The 23,150-nt window shown below is 39.4% G+C and overlaps 1 protein-coding gene across 4 annotated transcripts in view; it reads right to left on the minus strand.

Annotated features, from left to right (window-relative positions):
* Window positions 1-513: 513 nt before the first annotated feature.
* ST18 (ST18 C2H2C-type zinc finger transcription factor) overlaps window positions 514-23,150 on the minus strand; it is a 170,772-nt gene continuing 148,135 nt past the window's right edge. For 3 of the 4 annotated variants that reach the window (XM_052788227.1, XM_052788229.1, XM_052788231.1), the window contains 10 exons: window positions 18,250-18,365; window positions 15,384-15,446; window positions 14,588-14,656; window positions 9,447-9,509; window positions 9,271-9,351; window positions 8,000-8,221; window positions 5,702-5,790; window positions 4,104-4,207; window positions 1,627-1,770; window positions 514-818 (listed from right to left, as the gene is read on the minus strand). In XM_052788227.1, the coding sequence (XP_052644187.1) occupies window positions 678-818; window positions 1,627-1,770; window positions 4,104-4,207; window positions 5,702-5,790; window positions 8,000-8,221; window positions 9,271-9,351; window positions 9,447-9,509; window positions 14,588-14,656; window positions 15,384-15,446; window positions 18,250-18,365 (1,092 nt within the window). In that variant the 3' untranslated portion in view covers window positions 514-677. The remainder of the gene's footprint in view (window positions 819-1,626; window positions 1,771-4,103; window positions 4,208-5,701; window positions 5,791-7,999; window positions 8,222-9,270; window positions 9,352-9,446; window positions 9,510-14,587; window positions 14,657-15,383; window positions 15,447-18,249; window positions 18,366-23,150) is intronic. The other variant, XM_052788228.1, reaches the window with a different exon arrangement.

Consider the following 23,150-nt stretch of genomic DNA (forward strand, 5'->3'; position numbering starts at 1 on the left):
ACTGTTTTCCAGCATACTGTGCTTTTAAGAGCCCAAGTTCCCCACTAGTGGGCACCATTTATCTTCTCATTCCAGGCATCTTCACATCTCATGTTACCGCAAACCCATTTCTGATACAAAGCCATTATAAAAAAGCAGGATGTGAGGAAAATAAAACTAGAACCACGGTTCAGTCATTTGTTACTTTCATAGGTTTTTTTTTCTTCCTGTACAAACCCAGCAAGTTATTTAATTTACAGTATAACTTTTCAGTCTATTTAAAATCCCATTGGAAAATAAATTAATAAACACATTTGTAAAAATATGGCAGGCCGCAAAAATGCTGTTAAAAGATAAAAAAACCAACTCTTTGATTAGAAATAAATAAAAAATATAAAAAATAGTCGCACACACTTTTTACATTCACTTTACAAAAACTGAGTGCAAAAGAAGAAAAAAAAAGAAATTGTACTGAAATAAATACAATATACTAACAGAGTGCATTGCTGTTAATACAAATAGTCTGTTGTGATTTTATTCTTTTTTTTTTTATGTCAGCTGGGAAAAAATTAGTGCAATGTTGCAATTGTAAATGCAGCATGGCAACCTACACCCCTTAGCAGTACATGAACTCCTAACAGATCCATCTGGAGTTTACTGCTGTTAAGTAATTTCTGTTGCCCAGCAGCTTTCACATCCTACACATGGATGCCCTTCACTGCCTGTTTGATACTTTCCAGCAGAGCTTTGCATTCAGGGGAATAGTCCCGTTCCAGATTGCTGTACATGTCTGTGAGTGTATTTACATATGCTTCGAAATTCTGCTCACTGATTGGCCCCTAAATGAAGACAAAACAGATCATAATTGTAGGAGATAAAATTAAGGCCAAAAAACCCCCCGAACACCCAACCTCAAAGCATGGTAAAGCGGTGATATGGCAACTGTGGAGTTGTTGTAAACAGGGCAGGCATCCAAATTAATGGAGGGGTTATAGAAATGAAGGGAGTTGCACGTGCTGGGGGAACTACACACTCTCCAAGCAAGAAGAGGGGTTGGAGATATTGCCTTCAGTGTAACTTGCTCTTCAGTTTTGGCCTGTTTGGCTGTGGGGCTATGGCTGACATGCCTGTAACTGTCCTCACCTAATTTCCCAGCCACCCCCTTGAGGTTGGGAAAAGGGCCTGTAGTTCTGGAGACCCAAGTACCTTTGTGGATTTGGCCTGCATTTGCAAGTAAGACATCAAGGACGTGGAGTTTTTGAAAAGGTAGAGCTTTTTTGGCTCCAGAAAAATCACCTGTATGAAAGAGGTTAAAGTTTTGATCTAGGAGCAGACTGCATAAGGATTCTCGGTGTGAAGTTTTCACTCTTTGTGCAAGGTGCACATTCAGATAGGGACTCAGAGGGAAAAACCTGTCCTGCACAGTGTGGCACAGGGCAGAGGTATGAGGGCTGGCTCAGTCCGGGAAGCAACTGCCCTTGCTACCACACAGATTTTATGATCCAGCATCTCTGCAAAGTAAATTCGGCTAAAAGAGCTCTCTGCTAATGCAGCTCTATTGCTCCTGCTGGTCCCTGACCTTGCTCATCTGCTTCAAGCGCTGGCAAAACAGTCTCAAAGGTGTGAAGCTGCTGGTTGTGGTCTTACCATCTGTGGAAGCTGAATGTCAGCGAGGCTGGAGATGAGGGCTTGGCTTAAGCCAGCTAACTCCTTCAACAGGCTCTCATTGTTCTGCTCTATGAGTTTGTTCTCTTCTTCTATTGTTTTCAAATTGCTCTCCATAGATGTGATCTAAAAGACACAGGCAGGCACAAACACACAAACAGACAGACCCTTGGCAGCGTTGTTGTAACCGCAGTTTGAACCCAAAATGGAAGTCACGTGATTATGAGAGGGGCCACAATGGATCTGAAGCTCAGGTATGGGTTTTTTAGGGTAGACATAACTTCTCCACAGAATATTCAGAGCAGGGAAGAGGTTGTATTTGCTCTGAAGTGATGGACTTTGCTACTGGTTCACGGCGAAACCTTGTGGCAGCGAGGCGCTGGAAGGTGGCCCGCGGGGGGAGGAGGGAATTGAGCTCAGTGGAGAAGGTCAGTGTGGAGCTGGGATGGAGAGTGTGGCTGCAGGGCTGGCAGAGGGAAGGAGAAAGGAAGCTGACGTTTAGATTGCTGTCCTGCTCTTACAGCATCCCTGCTGATTAGGGAACAATAGCAAGGGAATGGGCATTAGCTGTTGTGCTACTTTCCTGCCCCACTCCTGGGTGGAGGGTAGAGCTGTGGGCTGGCTGGGATTAGCGACAGGGCTGGCACTGGGAACAATAAGAGAAAAATAGAGTGGAAAGGAAACTGAGAGGTTAAGCACACAACAATCATTGCAAAGATGATCTCTGACCAACAGAATGGAAACGAGGGATTTGGAAAGAGAAGGAAAAAACATCCGAGGTAGCAAAATGGTATCTTTATAGTGCGACAGCACCAGGAATATACTTAGCTCTGAAGGCTTATATGTCAAAAGCAGTGCTGAACAACCAAAGGCAGCAATGGCAGGGCCTGGTTCCCTGCTGCCCAGCTCCTTGCCCAGCAGCAGGCAGCAGGGCAGCAGGGCAGGGCAGAACCAGGGGCTGCCACGCCTGTGCCTGGCCACAGCTCCGCAAGGCACAGAGCGATGGAGTCACGGCCACGGCTGCTATGCCCACCCTCTCCTCGTTAGGATGCACATCTCCACACTACTTAAATGTCTCTTGCTGTGGCCACTTCCCTTCCTCACACACCGTCACACATCAAAACTCTCCCCAGGGGTAGGAACCCCTTTTTGCCTGCCTGCGATCCACTACAGCCTCTCCTCTGGAGGGTGCTCGCAGCAGCCTAACACCTGGCTGGGCTAGATTAAAAGGAGGTAGAGCAAGCCTTGTAGGGGACACGTTGCTTCGGCTGTAGTTTAGTTCAGGCTTTGCTGGTCAGACTGCCTTCTCCAGGGAGCAAGTCCATGGAGAAGAAATCTGACTGCATAAATTGGGCAATCTCTGTGTAAACAGCACAGTGATCGCCAGAGAGAACTGAAATAGGTGTCCTGAGACACTGAATACTATCCTCCCGCTGCAGTGCAGTTTGGGATGGATATCCCCACAACCTTTGCAGTGTGAAGCCAGATCATTTAGATCCAGCATAGGTGGCATAAACTTCACCCTTATTTAGACCATACGCACAGTGGTTATTACAAAAACAGCATGAATCAACACAATACGTTCCAGTGTGGCACAAATACAGAGGGGTATGGTTACACTCAGTTTGGTTTAGACCAGTTTAGACTTATATTCAATTCCCAGACCTCATTTAGGAACTTTTTTCTTAAACTCTTATTCCTAAAATATTGAGCAAGCTTCTGCTCTTGCTTTTACTCAGCCTGCCCAGGTGAACTCCCAGGTGCATATAGGAGTCTCTGTAGGGATGAAAGTATTCAGCTCACTCCATAGAACCACTGACAGCATCTTAAAGCCAATTTAATCTCTATGGTATACAAAAGAATGAAAGAGAATGACTTTTCCATAGCTCCCATCAAACTTGTCTGCTACACAAATTAGCAAAAGGCATCCATTCTTCACCAGGTGTTGCCTGGAGGCAAAATTCAAACTATTTGAATAACTGACAGTGGGTGAACTGAACTAGGGAGATTTTCTTAGGTACACATACGAACAAAGTCAACTGGCATTAAGAGTTAGAGTGTGCTGGTAAGAGGTAATATCCTCCCTAAAAACCACAGTATGAGGTTCTGCCCGGTTTGGTCAACAAAAGTTTGGTCAACAAAGGAAAATGAATGTTTTGTTTGCCAAATATGTTTTTCCTGATTGCCAAGATTAGCTCCAAACTGCCCTGAATTTGTCATTCATCAGATCTTTAAGACAATACCTAGGAATCTTCTGCTTGTTTACAGAAAACAAACAAACAAAAACTTGACAAAAAAGCATGTAGGATTTTGGTACTTTTAAGTGCCACAGAATGATGGGAAAACAAGTGCACAGCAGACTAACTGTGTTTAAACATAGCATTTACATAGCATTTAATTTATTTATTGTGCTTAAACATAGCATAAGAAAAGGTAAAACTTTCATGTTGATGTCATACCTGGGTTTGAAGTTTCATCATGTCAGCTTCAATTTTAAGATTGGATTCATTCAGTTCTTTTATTTCCTCATCCAAGTGTCTGATTTCTTCTTCACTCTCAATACCTGCAAATAGTTGAAAATAGCAATACCAGATTTAAAGTGTCCCCATGTAAATGGATGTATGAGTAACAAGCTGTGTTACCTGTTACTGAACAAGAGGAAGATAACAAGTATTTGATCAAATGATTGATCCTTAAATTGCCTCTTACTTTGCTTTTACTGTCAAAATTGTGTCCTAGCTGTAAAACATCTGTATGAGCTGAAACATAGAAGGGGCTTTCTAAGTCTTTGTGTTTCACAATTCTTTTTTTCCAGTGCAACATGCAACTACAAGCTGGAGGGTACAGAAAGGAAAAATTGCCCAGAAAGAGGGAAGTTTATCCTAAAACATGAAGGGATATTTACAATGGGTTTTTTTTTCATTTTAAAAGAAACATAACAGCAACCCCTCTTTAGCAGGGAACACCCCAGGGTAACATCTCCACTAGTATAATTGCTGACTTCAGTAAGCTGATCTGTACCTGCTTCTGAACTTGGAAGAAGTTCTGTGGGGGCAAATCTCCGTGCAGAATAACTTCAATAAGCACAGCCTTAGTTACATGTGATAAATAGTGAAATTTAAATAGCAGCAAAAGGGAAATTGTCAGGAAGCTAACAAGCATTACACAAAAAGAGGAAGGAAGACTTTGACATTCCCACAAGTTAGGTAGCAAAGAGAAAAAATCTTCAGGTCTTTAATGAAAGCCTTGTCCTGAAAAATACTGAGCAGCTACAGCTGGTGGCAATATGTGTCCCTCTCTCTGCTCAGTATCACTCTGAGACCAGCTCTGCCTAAAGATTTGTGCTACTGTTGCTGTTACTGCTTTAAAACCTAAGCCCTAAACAGAGTCAACTGGGGAGCCAGCTTGGGGAATCTGTAAGCAGCAGTCCCTGCCCCAGTGAAAACATGGACATATGGAAGCAAACTAATTTGCCCCACGTAATACAACCTTTTTCATCAACAGTTGGACGCATAAAGTTCCCTGAATCCTGGCTCAATGCCCAATTTAATAAAGCACACTGTAAAGAAAAGAGACTCTTACATATTTCCTTCTATACCTGTTTGGTAATTGTTCCTTTTACTTACTACATGGGTTAGCAAAATTGTCCAAGTACTGCACAGACACTAAACCATGTAGTATTCAAGTTAGGGAGAGGAGTCAATTTCTGCACACAGTGTTTATCCCTTCTTACCTTAGTCATCAGAGAGCTAAGTCCTCCTGATCTGCAACTAATAATTTATTAGTAATAACAATATTGAAAGCATCTCCAAATCAAAAAATAATGCTCTGAGACAAGATGAGAGCATACCCTCAACGTTGAGTTATCATGATGTAAATGAGAATAATTTTGTAATCTCTCATGCAAAGATTTTTGTTATTCAAAATTTGTTATTGCTAGAGACAACTGAAAGGAGTGAGAATTAATGCCAGAATGGCATAAAGGGGCATAAGTATAAATGGGAGTCAGGGCCCTTCTATCTAAATAAATGTCATAATCTTTCACAAATCTCCTTACCACCACTTGCTTTAAGCTTGATAGTCATTAATTCTTCTGAAATTTTGCCCTTTTTTATGGCTTGTGCATTCAGAGGACAACCAGACAGGCTGAAATGAACAGGAAAAAAAACATTAGCACCCACTTGAAAATGGCAACAATCCTTTCAGGCAATATTATCATGCACTTGGACAGACCTCTGTACCTAAGGTCACATCAGTATCTCCATTATAGCATAGCTTCGGGGAATGACATAACTCATAAAGAGCCATTTAACTGTATATTCTAGCTTGAAAATTGGCACAGAAATCTCAACCTATAAGTAAACAACTCTTAAGCATATTTCAGAATAATCAAAATAGCAGTGGCAGCTACTGTTAAGTTATGTGAAGATGCATTTACAGAATTCTTGCAGTTCCAACACTTATAAATAAAACCCCTCTATTGTTTTCATTGAGGGCTTGTGCTCCAGAGAAGAGGAGCAGTATGGTCCTTTAAACTGGCAAGTTTACAATCCTAAAAAAAAATTAGGTAATGGAATGATTTCCACTGTGCACAACTATTGTATCATTTTGTTGATACATAATAATGATCAATACAATAATAACTCTGGATATACCCTATAGACTGTAATAGCTTTTTTGAATGGTTCTATTATATAGTCAGCTTGCTTTTTAACCACTGTTCACATTAAATTACATTTTGCTATTTCAAAGCTTACAATTTCATCAGCCGGTAATTATCTGAGGCAATTTTTATAGCCCACTAAAGGGCTAAGATGAATTGCACTGTCTTAATACTATCTTTATAAATAACAAAGAAGAAATACCCATATGCTGAAGAACTGGCAGAAGGATTTGTATTCAGATGTAGCCAAGTAAGGAATGAAGGAAAATTTTGTTCCACAGGAAAATGGTTGATTTTTGTGTGTGTGTAAAAATGAAAAACAAAAATCCTAACAGACATGGTGTTTCCATGCAGGGGAAAAAAAAAAACAAACAACTTTTGCGGGTTGAAGTTAGCTTCACACTGGCTTAGCTAAAAGCTATACAGGGAAAGATGCTAGTTATCCAGTTCTGAAATGCTGCTTAGTTCTGCCCAGAGCAGGTAACTAACTGGAAGAATGTCTCAAAGCCATGGGTTACTTGTTAGGTTTCAAATGTCCTAGGAAAGGTTATCAATCACAAAACTATATTTACTATGTCATTTTAACTAACATGATCTTGAGTGTGATCCAGCCGTATGTAGGAGAGAAATCATCTATAGTATGAGTTGCAACCAGCTAACATACTATTTATGTTATTTGCTTAATTAGGACCAATTTACAGTAGGGTCCTAATGCAAAGACTTTAACATGGGATGTAGATCATAAAGTTAGGATAACACTGGACTCCGAATATGTTCAAGTCACCTTGGACATACTTGTACTGGAGAAGTTGGTTCAGAATTTTAGAAAGAAGGCAAAGAAAGTACAGAATATATACTTAATTCTTATTACAGACAGAAGACCAGAATTTGCCAGGTATTAATTCAGATTCTATAGCCAGATTCTTTGAGTAATATTCAAGGCCAGGTTGGACAGGGCTTTGAGCAACCTGGTTTAGTGGAAGATGTCCCTGCCCACGGCAGGGGGGTTGGAACAAGATGATCTTTAAGATGCCTTCCAACCCAAACCATTCTATGATTCTATGATTCTATGATAGTTATTGAACGTGGTCAAATTATACTAGTGTCTTCACAGTGATATATAAAATCATAGTGTTTATTGTTACTGGTTACAGGTGTGATTCCTGCTTTGTAAGGATAGTTTTCTTTCTAAGATTGTTGTAACTTCAAACTTGTGAAATCCATATGAGTTCTACACATTTACTTTTTTGTGTGGTTCTAGCTATTTAAATACAAAGTTTATAAAACCAGCTTTTCCACTGGCAGAAATATAAAATGAATGCAGCCATTGCTCTTGCTAAATATTTTCTGGTGTCATTTCAAAGATATCTGCATTTTCCATAAAAGATATACAGATACAACTCCATAATTGCCTAGGAAAGATCTCTGTTAAATTTTAAATCATACAGAAACTGTGTTAATCTGAAGAAAATGCCTTGGAAAGTTACACTGCAATTTGGACGTAGAAAAAGAGTGAAAAGTTGGTCCCACCCCACTGAAAGTTATTCTGATCCATATTACTTCAGCTGCAATGTAAACTGTGATGTTACTTAAAAGACTTCAGCACAATTTATTCAGACTGTAACCTCACATGTTGCCAATTCAACAGTGGAATGTTAAGGAAAAATAAAAAGAGAAAACACAAAGTTATACCTTCTGTGGGTGACAAAAACATTATTAACATGACCCAGCCCGTTGCAGCCTGGCAAAGGACAGTGTGGCAGCTCTTGTTTGTTCAGTTTCCAGGATAGTGAAGACCCATTGACAGGACTCTCCTTCTGTCTCTTGGCAGCCAAAGGACAACCAGAAGCAGTGCGATGAGAAGTGTATTTACCTGATATGTGACCTTGGCCATCACAGCCTATCACTGGACATCTACAGAAACACAGCAAAAGAACCCCCGTTTTCACTGGAGAGAGCAGGCGAAGACAGTGTCAAGAAAGTCTGAGATAATAATTCCAGCTGCCTGTGCCACTTTGCATTAATGGATTAAGACTCGGTCCCCTGAGGCACACTGTACCTGAGCATCCAATTCATGTCAAGCTGAGTTATAGGGGTTCAGCTGATCTTAAGATTAGGCAATTTAAAATACAGTCGTACAGCCTAAGAAACTAAAACATTCATTTAGATAGTATTTTACCAGAAAATAAAACTGAAATTCTATCATCACAGGCAATAAATCACACTTCTACAAGTGTATGGAAAGTCAACATTCTCTCCTCTCTATCTAGGTTTTTGCCATGAAGCAGAGGATGGGTTCCTGTACCTGGAAAACTTGTATCATCTCATGTAAATACTTGCAAAGAAAGGTTTCGGATTTTTTGTGCTGCTCTGTCAGTGTCATGCAGCCTCTCATAGATCATTAGCAAGTATTAAGAACAACATTGTATGCAACTAAATCTTCATATCTATACTCTGGCAGTTACCATTTACTTATTCGAAAGGAATGTGCATTCAAGTCAGGAATGTAGTGAATCTATTGAGTTTCCGGTTTTCACTTTAAGTGAAATTTTTATTTATTTGTAAAGACATGAGATTTACATATATTTAAGTTCTCTGGGACATATTTTTGAAGGTGTCACTCTGATTTAATTAGCTGATGTGAAAATTTCACTACAGGCAGAAATAATTTGTTTTCCTTCGTTTTGCCAATTTTTCCAACCAAGTGGCAGTTTCATAGCACTGTTTAAAATAATTGGACCAATGCAAGCAGATACAGCAATCTTTCCTCACTGTTCAAGCTCCAAGGTGATGGACTCCACCAGCTTCGTTAGAAGCAGAAACACTTGGTTCAGCTCCAGCTGTAGGCCCTACTCTCACGTGGCTCAGATTAACTGGAGCATCTCCTATGATGCCTCAAGTCCTGAGCTCTTATGGGCTTTTTTCCCCCTTCACTGGTGGGAGACCACTGCTTTTGTACTCACTTAAGTTCAGGGTCTTCTTTTTCTTCCTTGGTAGGAGTCACTTTGATACCTCCTTTCCTGGCACGAGGACAACCAGATAAACTGAAAGAAGCACACAGAATAAAAGCCACCTCTTTCTGCTGCTGCTTGCTGAGAACCCTGAGCGCTGCAGCCCCATGCGATAGGATGGTTTTTACCTTCTGTGGGATGCATAGTTCCCCGTCACGTGGCCAGAGCCGTCACAGCCAGGTGTCGGGCACCTATAGAATAACACAGGGAGCTTACAAAATACAGCTTCAAAGGTACACAGTAAATAATGTGTACCTTCTGCATTTTGTCTAGGGTGGAAGAAAGAACAGCAGAGCTTTTGTTGAATAATTAAAACTAGTTCTTGCTATTTTTTTTTCTTTTTGAATGAGCAGACTCCTTTCATATTTTTTTTTCTTTTACAACAAAGTTTTAGTAAGGAATGTGAAATATATTGCATATGATGTGTAGATTTATTTAGTTTATAACACTGTTTGTACCAAACATTTTTCCTTGTACAGGATCAACATGCCAAAAAAAAAAAAAAAAAAAAAAGCAGCTTGATATAGATCTATTTGTAAATTTACTGTTATGTGTTTGTTTGCTATTCTTCTGATGTTTTCAGGTACAGATATAAATAAACACATTGCCAGTATTTACAGAAGGGGAAATGGAAGCAGAGAAGCAGTTTTACTTTTGGGCATCAATAGGCGAGAGCCAGAATTTGAATTTAATAATTTGTATATTCTAGCACTGTAAGCATACAACAGGACCATATCTTCCTAGCACTAGATTCAACTGGGTATTCAGCTTGGCAATTGGATTATGCTTATGTCTAATAGTTAAGGAGTTTCTGTGTGTGTGTGCAAGAAACAAGCCTTTTCAAGTATGAATGTTTAACACTAAAACATCCATACAATGAAAAGAAACAAGCCTGCCTGTTACTGTGTTTTTGCCAGTGGTCTGGGAGGGTGGGCTTCTTGCGTGCTCGTTGTACACGAAGAATGTGCTCCAAAAGCCTGCTGGAGTCAGCAGGTCTTTCCACTGACTTCTATGGGGTTTGGAGCAGGACCTTCCTGGTACCACCTTCCATCCCAGAACTTCAGATATTTTATTTCTTTTTTTCATTTAAGTGTATTGTATTTCTTGTGTGAGTTTTTGCTTTGGTTTGGTTTGTTTTTTTAAGAGAAGAGAAACACACCTCAGCACACAAAGCAGCACAAGCAAAATATTTACCTTTAGAAATTGTGCCAGCCAGTTCTATGTTTCTGTATTATACAGCACAAAGTTCTTATGCTAAGCATCCCTAAGGGCCTTTTGAATGCTATGATTTTTAGAGTATCAGAATTACAGAAAGAGTTGTGCCAAATAATCTTGTACTGAACCATTAAGGAAACTAGCATTGTTCAATACTCTCTTAAGGGTCTCAGCTGTTACTGAATCTTTCCTGAGGTGAGGAGATGGGCAATTTCATCTAGTTGTTGGTAGGCTGCCATGGAAAACACCTACAAATATAATTGTAGTAACACGTCTGAGTGTGCTGCTGTACTTCACAGAATATTTAAACCTATTTTTCTGCAAACAATTAATTTGTCAAAAATATGATTTCTACTGGACATGACAATTTATTCACTGATTCAAGCAGAATTCAGCAAATAATTTCAACTGAAGATAGGGGAGACTTTTTTTTTTAAAGACAATGTCAAAACATTTCATGATACCATTTTCTGAACAAAACATTTTGGCAGAATGACATGCCTCGCACTGAGAGCGAAGGTATAGGTGTGGCTTGCAGAGTGCCAGATATGCTTGACTGTGTAGAGCTAAATGTTGACCTGCCTGAGTGTGGGACAAGGACTGGGCACAATGTCATGTGGAGCAGGCAGAAAGGGCAGATGTCTGGAGAATGTGAATGCTCACATGTAAATCTGGAACACCTGCCAAATACTATGGGTATTAATTTTGGCTACTTGTTTTATCAGATGATCACAGATGGAAGAGATGTCCGCATAGACTGGACGTGGATTTTAATTCAGTAAGAGTTCTTTGTGGGAGACATTCAGATCATGAGTCTGAGAGTTATGGGCTTAAAAAAGACAATAAACTAAATTTGAATCTCCCCATCTGCATTTACCACTTGCAGCAACAGTTAGATTTCACAACCAGATTAGATTCCAAAGTATTCTTGAAGTCATTAAAGATTTGAGGCTGAGATATTATCAATACTGATTAAATTATAAGATGATATTTCAGGTGGATTACTGACAAATTAGTAAGAAGCTTCACTAGCAAGACTCCTAAGCTTGACCACTGGGTTGGGTTTTCCAAATATTGATTATATCTTTGTACGGCTTGTGAAATTCCACAATACAAGATACACCAACAATGTATTGCCTTACAATCAGTAATACTGTGGATCTTCATCAGCTTTTAACTGGCTGATGAGTTTGGACTGGTGCCCCAGCTTAGGGAGTCATCCTCTGTTTTTGGATCCCTGTGCAGAGCCAAGAAAATCAGATTTACATTGGGGGGCCAGAAGCCTCAGGAGCTCAAGCTAAAAGATGTCAACTCTCAAGGGGATGTAAGTTACAGATTCTTTTACAATTCATCATGTTTGTCTTCCAAGAACAAATCTCTCAGTGATTTCACACAGAAATTCTTATAACTGTGCATTAAGTACCTGCTACTTTGTTTCTTTCTCCGAGAGGGTTGCTTTATTTTTAGGTAAATGAACTACAACTGCATGTAAAATTGTTACACTGAGCTGCAGATGTAGGAACATTTCTGGTACTCTTACTCCCTGGAAAGCTCATGATATGAACTTTAGTTAAGGCAAACCCAGGTTTGCCTTACAGAGGTCAGCTGAGAAAACTATTGACTGAAATATGTCATGCTGCCTATGGAGTATGGATCAGTATCAACGTCTTGTGTGAAACCTATCTAGAAGAACTGCTAGAATGTCTCCTAAAATTGGCTTATAACCACCGAAACAACTTGTCTAAGGATAGGACTGACTACCCATTCCTTAAAGTTTCTGAACTGTAAGTAAAAATCTTTCTAAAGTACAGTTTTAAAATTCTTTAAGGCTTGATAAGCAGCTCTGGTGAAATAGGATGATCAGTCATAATTCTCCCTTACAGCTTTAAAATCTGTGAGTCATCATCAACTTTAGTATGTTTTAATTTGACCACCTTAGATTGCTCTATGCAAGGAAGAATCCTCAGATAAAAATTTGAATCTGACTCAAAGGCTCACTTTCTGAACAGATCTTCCTTATTTCCAAACTGTAGATCACATGGAAACCTTGTATCTTTGCTGGCTTAGAGTTTCATAATTAAAGCCAAAATCATGTCTTGATTCTGGCAAATTAAACGTGGATAACATTTGGAAAAAATACACAGCTTTTTCGTATTCATGCCTAACTACATGAGGGTACTTTCCTGGCCTGATTCTATGAGCATTTATGCCCTCTGCTCACATAGCGGTACTAAAATTAACTATTGATATCACTGTATGATACCAGTCCAGGCATGATTGCAGTTTTTGGTGTATGATTTCATTTAGCCAACACTTATCAAAAGCAGAGGTTTGTTTAAAATTTTACCTGAACAATGTTTGCAGGAAGCTAAAATAAGGTGGTACATTTGTGGAAAATAATTTTATTTATCCCTTTTTCCTTTTGCAAATTGTCTGTGAACAGATTTTGATTTTTGCTCTTTTTCTAGTTAATTGAAATTAAATGCTAAGTGCGTTATGCAACATATTTCTGTCTGTGAAATGTTCATGAACTTTGACTTTGTCTTTCACAACTCACTTATTATACATGGCGTACAGTGTGCAGTTTGTCATTTAAGTCATATGCTGTTGCTCCTCTTTCCTTATGGCATGACCAAAACTCTAGAAGCTTTAGTGGAAAAATAACCATATTGGTATGCAAATTTCCTTATTCACACATGAATGGGGGGGGGGGGGGTGCTGCATGAGGAGCAACTATTCAAAATATTTGTGTGACTGTCTATGTATGGCAGAAAGCCAACAAAAGCAGGGACAAATATATATGACTCAGCAAATGATTTCAAATTTGTCAGCATTTTCACAAGTCAGTTCCTTGCTTCTTGTGCTGCTCTTTTTAAAACAAACTAAAACTAAATTTTATACCTCTGAGACTCCAAGATGGAAAAACTGAAGCATTGCACCAGTGTATCAGTTTACCTACTGACTTTGGGAACTGCTTTTGAACAGTTGCTGATATAAATGGCCTTTCTTTACCATTTTTCTGTATCTCCAGCAGGTTCAACTCCATAGCTACCATCAATTCAGCATTTTGTTTATAATTCAAGTTGTCCAACTAGAAGATGAGACCACTAATATTTGATCTGAAGAAGCTAACTTGTGCCTAAACACCGAATCAAGCTTAAATGTAGTCATTCCTACTATTAATACCACTAGAACAGTGTAAGAGTGCCATGATCAGACTTTATTTTCTTCTATCTGGACTAGGGATGAACCTAAAGGACAGCAAGGACAGTCACAGGATTCTCCCCTTTTTACATGCATTCATGAGTTTTTCCAAGCCATCTATTATGGGATCCAATTTACAAGTTGCAGAGGGAAAGCTATGAAAGAACTCTAATTATCCTTTCCTCTTCCACACATCCTTATTGACAAAGCCAATTCAATAACTAGATGACTGGTTGCCAGTACCTCTCTTGACTACAGATTTCTGAAATATTCATATGTCCCTATACATCTGTCTATATAGCAGAGCCTGCACAGTCCTTTTGTAAGTGACATTTCATGGTGAGAATTATGCCAGCACAAAATCATATGACTTGATGTCTGCTTCAGTGACATGAAACTCATAGTATATGGTAGTGAATGATAAAAAAATGATTTGCAGGGGTTCTGGTGTCATTTTTAGATTTATTCTAACTAGATTTATTTCTAACTAAATAATTCTAATTTATTCTAACTGGATCAGACTGAATTATTTGCCAGATCTGTCTTACATGTTAGATATTTTCTATTTCTTACTGATTCAGAAATACTGTGAGAGCAGCCTCTCTCCTAGCCTTTACAATTTTTCCCCCCAGGTCCTGGTTAATTCATGAAAATGAAGGGGTACAAAAATGAAGAAAGGCAAATGGAGAAAAGTAAACTCTATTTCACTCAAAAGCTTTCAAACCAATTCACTTCAAATTTTGGACAAAGATTTGACATAGAGCAATTCAAATGGACAACTTCATTGCTGTAGGGAATACACTGATCAAAGATAAATAACAATAACATTTGTGCTATTATCAATACTTACTTAAGCTCCTGAGAGTTAGCAGCCATAAGGGATTTTAATGTCTTGTCAGCTAACGGGCACCCAGAAACACTGAAAAAACCGCCATGTGAAAAGTTTTACTAAAACAGAACATATTTTCTTAAAACAGCAACCTCCAGACAATCTATGACTTATAATAGGAAAAAAGAGATCCTCAAATATTTGCTCTTGGCAAAGGAGAAGCAGCCAATACCAGGCGGTGGTGCTTAAATTACTGGAAAGACATACAGTCAGGGCCAAAGGTTTCTAAGCCCCCTGTAAAGCTTTGCATGGGGAGGAAGTGGTGCACAGAATCCTTCCTTTATGTTGCCTACATGAAGGTCAGGTAGAGCATCTGGTCCACGTGGCTGGGAAAAGGCAGAAACTGCTTCCATCGTGCTCCCAAAACGAAAGGCAGGAAGTGATCATTTCAACCACCAGGTATTGGCTATTGACAGTAGGCTATTCTGAGGAAAACATTTAGCATCCTCAGATTATGTTAGCAGATCTATGAATTTCAAAATCATTCACAGAGATATCTACAGGTCTCAGCTAAGACATGCAGCTACATATGCTGCTTATGCATATATAAGCATATGCTGCTTAATCTCATCAGTCTATTGAGTCCAGACCTTCACAAAATATAACAAAAACAGGAAAACCAGCCACATTTCTATATGGATTATTCTCTGCAAATTACTGTTGAATACTTAACCATGGTTAGTATAAAAACGTTCAAAGATGACAATAGCTAAAAGTAGCTCTTATTTCCTGCTTTAGGCTTCCTGTTGTTTCTTACCTGCGGTGTGAGGCATAGTTTCCTGTTACATGACCGCTACCATCACATCCTGGAGTTGGACAGCTATGTGAAGAAGATGCAATGAGAAATTAGAGTATGTATAATACTCCACATAGCTCACTTTACCCTGCAGTGAATTGGGTAATGATCCTTAGGGCAATCACATTCATCATTACACATTTCAACCCTATCATGAGACTACAGAAAACTAGCAGAACTTACATGACACTTCTAGTTTTCAATTATTACTGGAAGCATAGACGGAAAAAAAGTTTTCCTATTTCCACCATGCAAATGAGTTTCTTCAAAGGACAGTTTAGTTACCAGTACCAAATTTTGACAGCAATTCATAAATGTTAGCAATGAAGTTTCCGATCTGACCTCCTCTATAACACAGGCCAGAGAACAATAATATTCAAAATAATTCCCTTGACTTCTGACTGAAATAAGGCACCTTCTTTAGAAACACATCCAATCTTTATTTGCTGACATAAATGAAAAATTATGTGTTACAGTTGCTTGCAGAACAGAAAGTACATCAAGCTCATACAGCTGAAGTTCAGAATGAGCACAAAAGTTTCCCAAGATGTTCCTCAGCTGAACTGAGAAGTGATACAAAGGTGGTATGCATTTAGCACAACAAATATGTCCCTTTATGCCAAGAGGTGGAGGTATGTTTGACCTGGAGAAGATGTTATAGTTTCTGTTTTTCCTCAACCCTTCTTCAGTCATAGCACTGAGCTCATTTATCAAATTGGGATGTAGTCCTCCTCTGCAAGAGGGCAAAGTTATCAAGAAATGCAATTTGTGCATGGAGGGGGAGGGGGAGGTGAATTAAGTATACCTTTCTACAGTATTTTACAACACTAACACCAGTCCTTCAGAGTCACCTTATAAAGGGCTGTGTCTTCTTTCACTGGGCCCATGGAGAAGAAAGGTGTGCAGAAACTGTACAAAAACTTTTAGCTGATGCTCCATAGTAATGAGTAAGGGGTACCTGAGATCCTCACCTGGCCATTGTCTTTGAGCTGGCAGAGTGCTGGGAACCTTTTCAAATCGGTAGAGAAGCCTTAGGAAGACATCAGCCTCATTTTCACAGCTCATTTCAACTTGAGCAATGCAGTTATGGGCAAGAGAATTAACATGGAAAAATAGAATGCACATGCTAGGAAGTGGTACTTACAGATCAGTTCACTGCAACTGAGCTAACCATGCCAGAATTTTTCTTTTCTGCAAGTGCTTATGTCATTTTAAAAACTTCCTCATGATGGAGCCACCTGTATTGAATTGTTCTGTACAAGTTCTCAGCTCAATGGGATCATGGAAATGCAGTCTGTTCCCTATATTACATAAAGATTCTTCTGAGAAATTAAAACTATTATTTAATTTTCTGGACAGCTACATTTTAGATGCTTGTTTCTACTCACTGTTTGAAAATAATACAGTAAAACTACAGTAAGCTGATCATTGCCCTTGTAAATACCCTGGGAATTATTATTTAGGAGGGTAGAAAAGTATTTTACAGACATCTCAAAACAAATCTCTATCACAAAGGAATAAATATTACAAAAGAAAAGCCATTAGTCTTCAGCAAATAAATTCTCAGTGATTTTTGTATGCATTTGTTTTAGAAGAGGCAAAACAAACCTGACCTGTAGCAATTTAGGTCATGAACTACAACTGCAGATATAATGTGGAGAGTAGACAACATGCAGACTGCACAGCATGAGGGGAAAGAATCGCTCTTCACAGCAGCTTGCCCCAGGGAAATGTAATTTCTAGAGACAAGGCGGATCTAACTGATTCAGTGCCACTGAGTCTGGGGAGCAGGACACAAGGTGACGGGATGCGACTCATTTATTTATGGGTGAGCCTGCAGTGACACGTTATGGGCTATCATCACTAAGCGATACGGAGTGCACTTGTCTAGAGAGACCTACTCTGGTTTGGGACAGAAAGAAAAGTGGTATAATTGCAAAGTCCTAGTTGACTATTACAGTGAAAACACTCTATTGATACCAAAATGGTGTTGATGTGAATCTTTGCGAAGAGTCTAGATGAGATTTTAAAAAGTGACTGGTGTTATGAGCTGGTTAGGACAATTTTACTGAAAGGATTCTAAACTGAAACAAGCTGTTGCATACAGAAAGATTTAACAGAATTATCCTGTTTTCTTTGCAGTTTTAGACACTAAAGTTTTGGAGCTTAAGACAGAGCAAGTGAGTCTCTGTACATGGGATAAAAGAGTATTAGCCTGTCCTCCCAGAGTGTGAATTTGTGCATCCACTGGATTTTCAGTAGGACAGAATAACAAACTCTGCTTTGAAGGAAGCAGATGAAGGACTTACTTAAACATAGTTTTCATACAGGTTGGAAAAACCTGGGGCAGCTCCTGTCTTGTGTTTTATCTTTTTATGAACTTTGCGTGTTTCCTATCTGAGAAATCTCCCGTACTTCTCCACAAACTCTCAACAGTGGATCTATAACAAAGATTGTCCAAATAAAGTTTATTTAATTATGTAAGCATTAGCACAGCCAATCTGTAACACACTACAAAACTGTGTGTTTTGTAGAAGGAGCTGTTGCCTATTTGTTACCTACCTATCTGAGGAATAAGGAGTGATACCCAGTATAACATGAGCCGTGAATCTGTCTGGATTCCCAGGCCTACCCTGCCTTGTTTGAGCTCCAGACCTCACATCTACCCAGTTGCATAGACACAACAGGGAACTAACTACCCACAGTGAAGTGTCATGCAAGTTGCCCTGCTCAGCTCCTGCAAATCCACTCCGAACCAGCACTCAGAACAATGGCGTAGTCAGTTTTCAGCAGGGCAGAGGAAAACGTGGCATTTTTTGTGACTTACGTGATGAGTTCCTTTTTGAGATCTCTTGAATGGAGCTTGGGTTTAGGACTTGGTATGGAGACATCTCCTGGATACTTCTTTTCCTCCATGTTTTCTGGAGAGCTCACTGGATCTTTCTGAAATATTAGATGAGAATGTGACAAAAGGTTTCTTTCTACAAGGCCTCCCATATATTTAACAAATAACTTGCTGTGGCAAGAAGAGAATCTCTTGGAAAACATTACAAAAAATTCTTAAGAAAAGATGGAGAGAGATGAAGAAAGTTTAGTGCAATTTCAGGATCTCATAGGTAGACTTTTAAAAATGTTGAACTGTATATTTGTGAAAGTAGTTCTGAAGGTGGATGCTGTTTTAAGCTGTACATAGGGAAAATTTAGGTTAGATTTATAAAATGGTGGTAAAGGACAAAGAAAAATACACAGAGAAAATAAAAGCAGTTGTTGAATATATAGAGCCAAACAAGACTTCAGCAAGTTTGTTCTTGTTTTTTTCTGTGCAATTGTATCACTGAGCTTTGTATGCAGTTGAAGTGAGTACCACTCTACTGTGAATTACAAAAGTACAATCATAAATTAAAAAAACCTATTGCACATAAAGACATGTAAATGCAGAGCTTTTTAGGTCTGTAGAGTGGAATGATTTGTTATCTCATCCAAAGAGCAGAGTCTTGTTAAACTAAAAATCGTAAGAACAAAACTGCTTTGAGATTTTCTTAGTAGCAGGCTGTTAAGGGTAGTTCTTTATTTCTACTAGTTGTAGATTAAAATCATCACTGCTACAGTGCTGTTTGATGGATGGTATGGACCATGAGTATTCACTCCCTTGGGAAGGCACTTTGGAAATCTGGAGTCCTGGAAGGAAATTACATTTTTATTTTCTGAAGAATCTTCTTTGATTACTTCAAAATAGATTGGTTTATACTTATACTTTGAAAATTAATGCCTTCAAGTATTATTATTTTTATGAAGGGTAAGTATTTCCTTTCTGGAGGGATGCTCTGTGGATATTGTATCATTCAAGAATTCTCCAAAGCCCATAGCATGAATTATCAAATCTTTATTAATCCCTTCTGGGATTTGATGTTGGTTTGTGGACTCCATTCCAATACTCAGGTTGGTATCACCCAGAGATTACTCTCTGTAGGAGCAGAAACTGCTGCCTGTGGTTGAGGGGAGAAGCTCCCAGATCCTGCTAAACTCATGGGGCTGGTGCCATAGATGCTCTGGGCTTGTGCAGCTTATGAACGTGCCAGGACAGAGGGACAGGGATGTCTGCAGAGCTGTTAACACAGAGTGGAGGGCTGAGGAGAATCTGGACTGAAAATGGAGATTCTGCCTAACGGGACTTGTAAGCTCTGCGGGGGTGTTTCTTCTGATAAAGCTTCCATATGGTCCTCAATTCTGGCAGCTTATCTTTGCCTGTTTGGAGACTGGATCCTCAATATGAATTCCTTCTGCTTTCTGGTACTGGCTACCTACTGCCTACTGAAACTCACACTACACATACATATAGAAACCATGCCATATTCTTGCTACATCAATTACTACTGGTTTTTGCAACCACATTTGTGGGGTTAGTTTGTTTGGGAATAAGCTCATCTGCTACAAATATAGAAGGCAAAAATACATATATTCAGCTTTTCTAAACACTTTCGTAGTAATTATCAAGTAATTATTTTAAATAAAAAAAACTTGACATATTTCAGGCTTCTAAAGGAAAACTTCAGTTAAGGAGTGATAGAGAAAATTAAAGACATGATAAATATTGTTAAAATGTTAATACAGAAATAATAAATAGTTGAAAGTCCTCCAAACATGGAAACTAAAATCCTAAAAACCAGAAGTGGAAAAATGAATGCCAGCTTTGTTCAAGATTCAAGAAACCTCAAAGGCTGTTTTCCAACATTGAGTTAAATCTTGGTTCCAGCGGCATATGGGGGTGTTTTTTGCCACTGCAACCTGCAGAATGGGGATTTGAGTTCCTGACTCTCTCTGTCCACAAGTTCTGATCCGCCTTTCTTTTATACACATGACTGTAACTCTTACAGGGATGATCACCAGTGTAAGTCACTGTAAAATCAAAAGCTTCCAAAAGAAACAATAAAATGGTGACCCTCTGTTGCCAGCTAGAAGGTGTCAAATGTCAAAATAACTTCAAAAAACACAGGTGAAGTGGTTTCCACTTAATGTAATGGAGGTTGAAGAAGACTGGCTTACCAGGTTCTTCTCATCAGCTAACTCTGATAGGCTACATCTGTATCATTGAACCAATGCTTTTTTTCTAAAAAATTAGTGCATGCCTTGGCTGGGTCCTAACTATGTATCAAGACCAGACACACATCAGCCTCTTCCACTTCTTGTCAAAGGTCCAGCTGAGAGGAACCTGGAGTGGAGGGTGGTAGAAAGCCCACCATGCAACCCTCTGGGATCCTGAACTGTGTGACGTACCTCAGGATGCACCTGCAGCAAACAAGAGTATCTGTAACTGTTTGTGCTGCAGGGTTTATTAATATTTTCATATATATAGCTTGTGTTCTTTATCTCTAATGAAAGATATCTCATGATCTTTTGCTGGTGATGGACCAGAAACTTGTGTATGTGAGTTATTCATCGTGTCACTGTCTGATACCTGCTGCACAGAGAGGACTGATCGAGAATTGTGTATATTGAGGCTTTACAAAATACTAGTGTTACAATTTACAACTTCATTTAACGATGTTTCACTGAGTCATTTAGCAAAAATAACATTACAAGTTGAAAGTTGACATGAGTACATCTAGAGCCACCAGCATAACTGATACTAGAGGCTTTAGAATTGCAGTATTTTTATTTTCTATCTTTGAAATAATTCATTTTTTCAAATCTTAATTGTGAATTTCCTTAATTGCCTTATTAAGATTTGTAATATTTTTAAACTAATAGCTATACACATACATACACAAACACCTATAATTTCATAGTAACTGCTCTTTTGAAAAAGAAAAAATCTAATAGAGACCCAAGTAGGAGCACAGTTTGTTTCCTAGTTAACATCCCTCAGTATATTTCCCAGGAATGAGGGAGACATATAGACCTTTAAACAGGTGATTTCTTCAGCATTGTCTTAGCACCCTGTGGAACACTTGGTATTATTCAAGCAGCATGAAATCTTCAGGTGGGTAGAAGCTGCGTGAGGAAGACAGTGCAAAGGGAATGCAGGGAAAGGAATACCAGAACTCTGCCTTTCTAGGACCTGACATCAGTACATGTGGCCCAAAAGCGGCTGCATGTGTCTGAAACAAGTAGGTCAGACCTAAAGACCAAATATTTTTTGGTCCTCTGCACTTAGGACTGAGCATAGAGCATCATGCCTTGGCTCGTGTGCTTCTCCAGAGATTTAGCTTTAGATAGAGAGATAATCCTTTGGGAAAATACCTTTAGCACTTGCTACTTTTTGGTCTGTTATGTGATGATCATCACAGCTAATCAAGTCCAACCATATGTATAATTTTTCCTTTCTCATTTGAACGGATTTATAACTGAATGCTATTAAAATTCTGGAGAATTCCAGACTAAAAGGAAAATCAGAACCAGCCCAATCATCCAAACACTACTATTTTCTGCAAAGAGCATGTGTGTATTCACGCATGCACACTACAGAAAGCAAGCAAGCAATGAAACTCCATTAATGTACAGATGGAAGTTTATATTGATTTCAGCAAAGACCAGAACATAATGGTAACATGAATAACAGATAATAGCATCTGGCACTTTTAACATTTTTAAGCCCTGAAATCTTTGGAGAACTGACAGTTGAACTAACTGACAGCTCTAGTTATTTCTCGGCGCTTTCCTTTTGGAGAGATTTTGAGCTTTTTCCAAATTCAGATTTTTTTTTTTAAGGGGGCATCTGGACAGGCTATTTCGCTGAGAGAGAGAGAGACAATATTTTCTGGAAATTACCACCAAAATTAAGCAACTGTTGTGCATATGAACCAGATAACAATGAATTAGAAATAGATATAATCAGTCATTTTCTTTGCATGAGAATAACTGCCAGTCTTCGAGTTGCAAAACAGAGCCTCTGGCCCTGAGATCACTGAATGTGTCAACGCTCTCTGGGATTGCAAAAGCTCACAGCAGAGGTCTGGGGACAGATCCTTGGTTAGGGACAAACTGCACAGTGGCAAAGCACCGAGTGCAAGGGGCAAGAGTGCCTGAGCACAGACCTTTACGTCCTGTCAGGTAGTCTGCTGATGCTTCCAGCTCCTTGGGGCAGTAAGGGAGAGGGAAATAGCGAGCCACTCATCGTGGCCTTCCAAAAGTGGAGCAGGGATTGGGGGGATGCGGAGGTGCTCCTGCCATAGCTGTTGCTGAGCTGCGGTGGCAGCAGGGAGGAGGAGCAGCAGGACAGGCCCCCTGCCAAGTCTGCGACACCGATTGATCCCCTGCAGCAAGGCGGTTCTCTCGAAGCTGGATGTGCTTGCTCATTATGCGGCATGAATGGGTAAGAGCCTGAGCCCTCAGCCTACCGCCTCGTGTCAAACCCACTCCAAAACCCTGATACAGGGATCACGGTCTCATTGCTGAGGTAAGGAGCACCATCAGCCCCACAGAGATGACCGCAAAGTGCTCTTCAGGACAACCCAGCCTCCAAGAAATGATCCGCCATGTGCAAACTCTCTCAGTGGTCTCATTATGACAGGTCTTTACTCAGTGCTGATGGATTTTTTTTCTTCACATGGCTGAATTATCTTTTATGTCCAGGTATTTTTGGAATTGGAGGCCTGGATCCCCTAACGTCAGCCCTAAGTAGATTTACACCTGTCTGTGTCTTCCTGAAGTGCCAGTTTTGATATTTGAACAAAAGATAATTTCCTAATAAATATAAGGTTCAATTTCTATTATTCCATATATAACACC

The sequence above is a fragment of the Harpia harpyja genome, chromosome 5, assembly GCF_026419915.1.
Source record: "Harpia harpyja isolate bHarHar1 chromosome 5, bHarHar1 primary haplotype, whole genome shotgun sequence".
NCBI lineage: Eukaryota > Metazoa > Chordata > Aves > Accipitriformes > Accipitridae > Harpia > Harpia harpyja.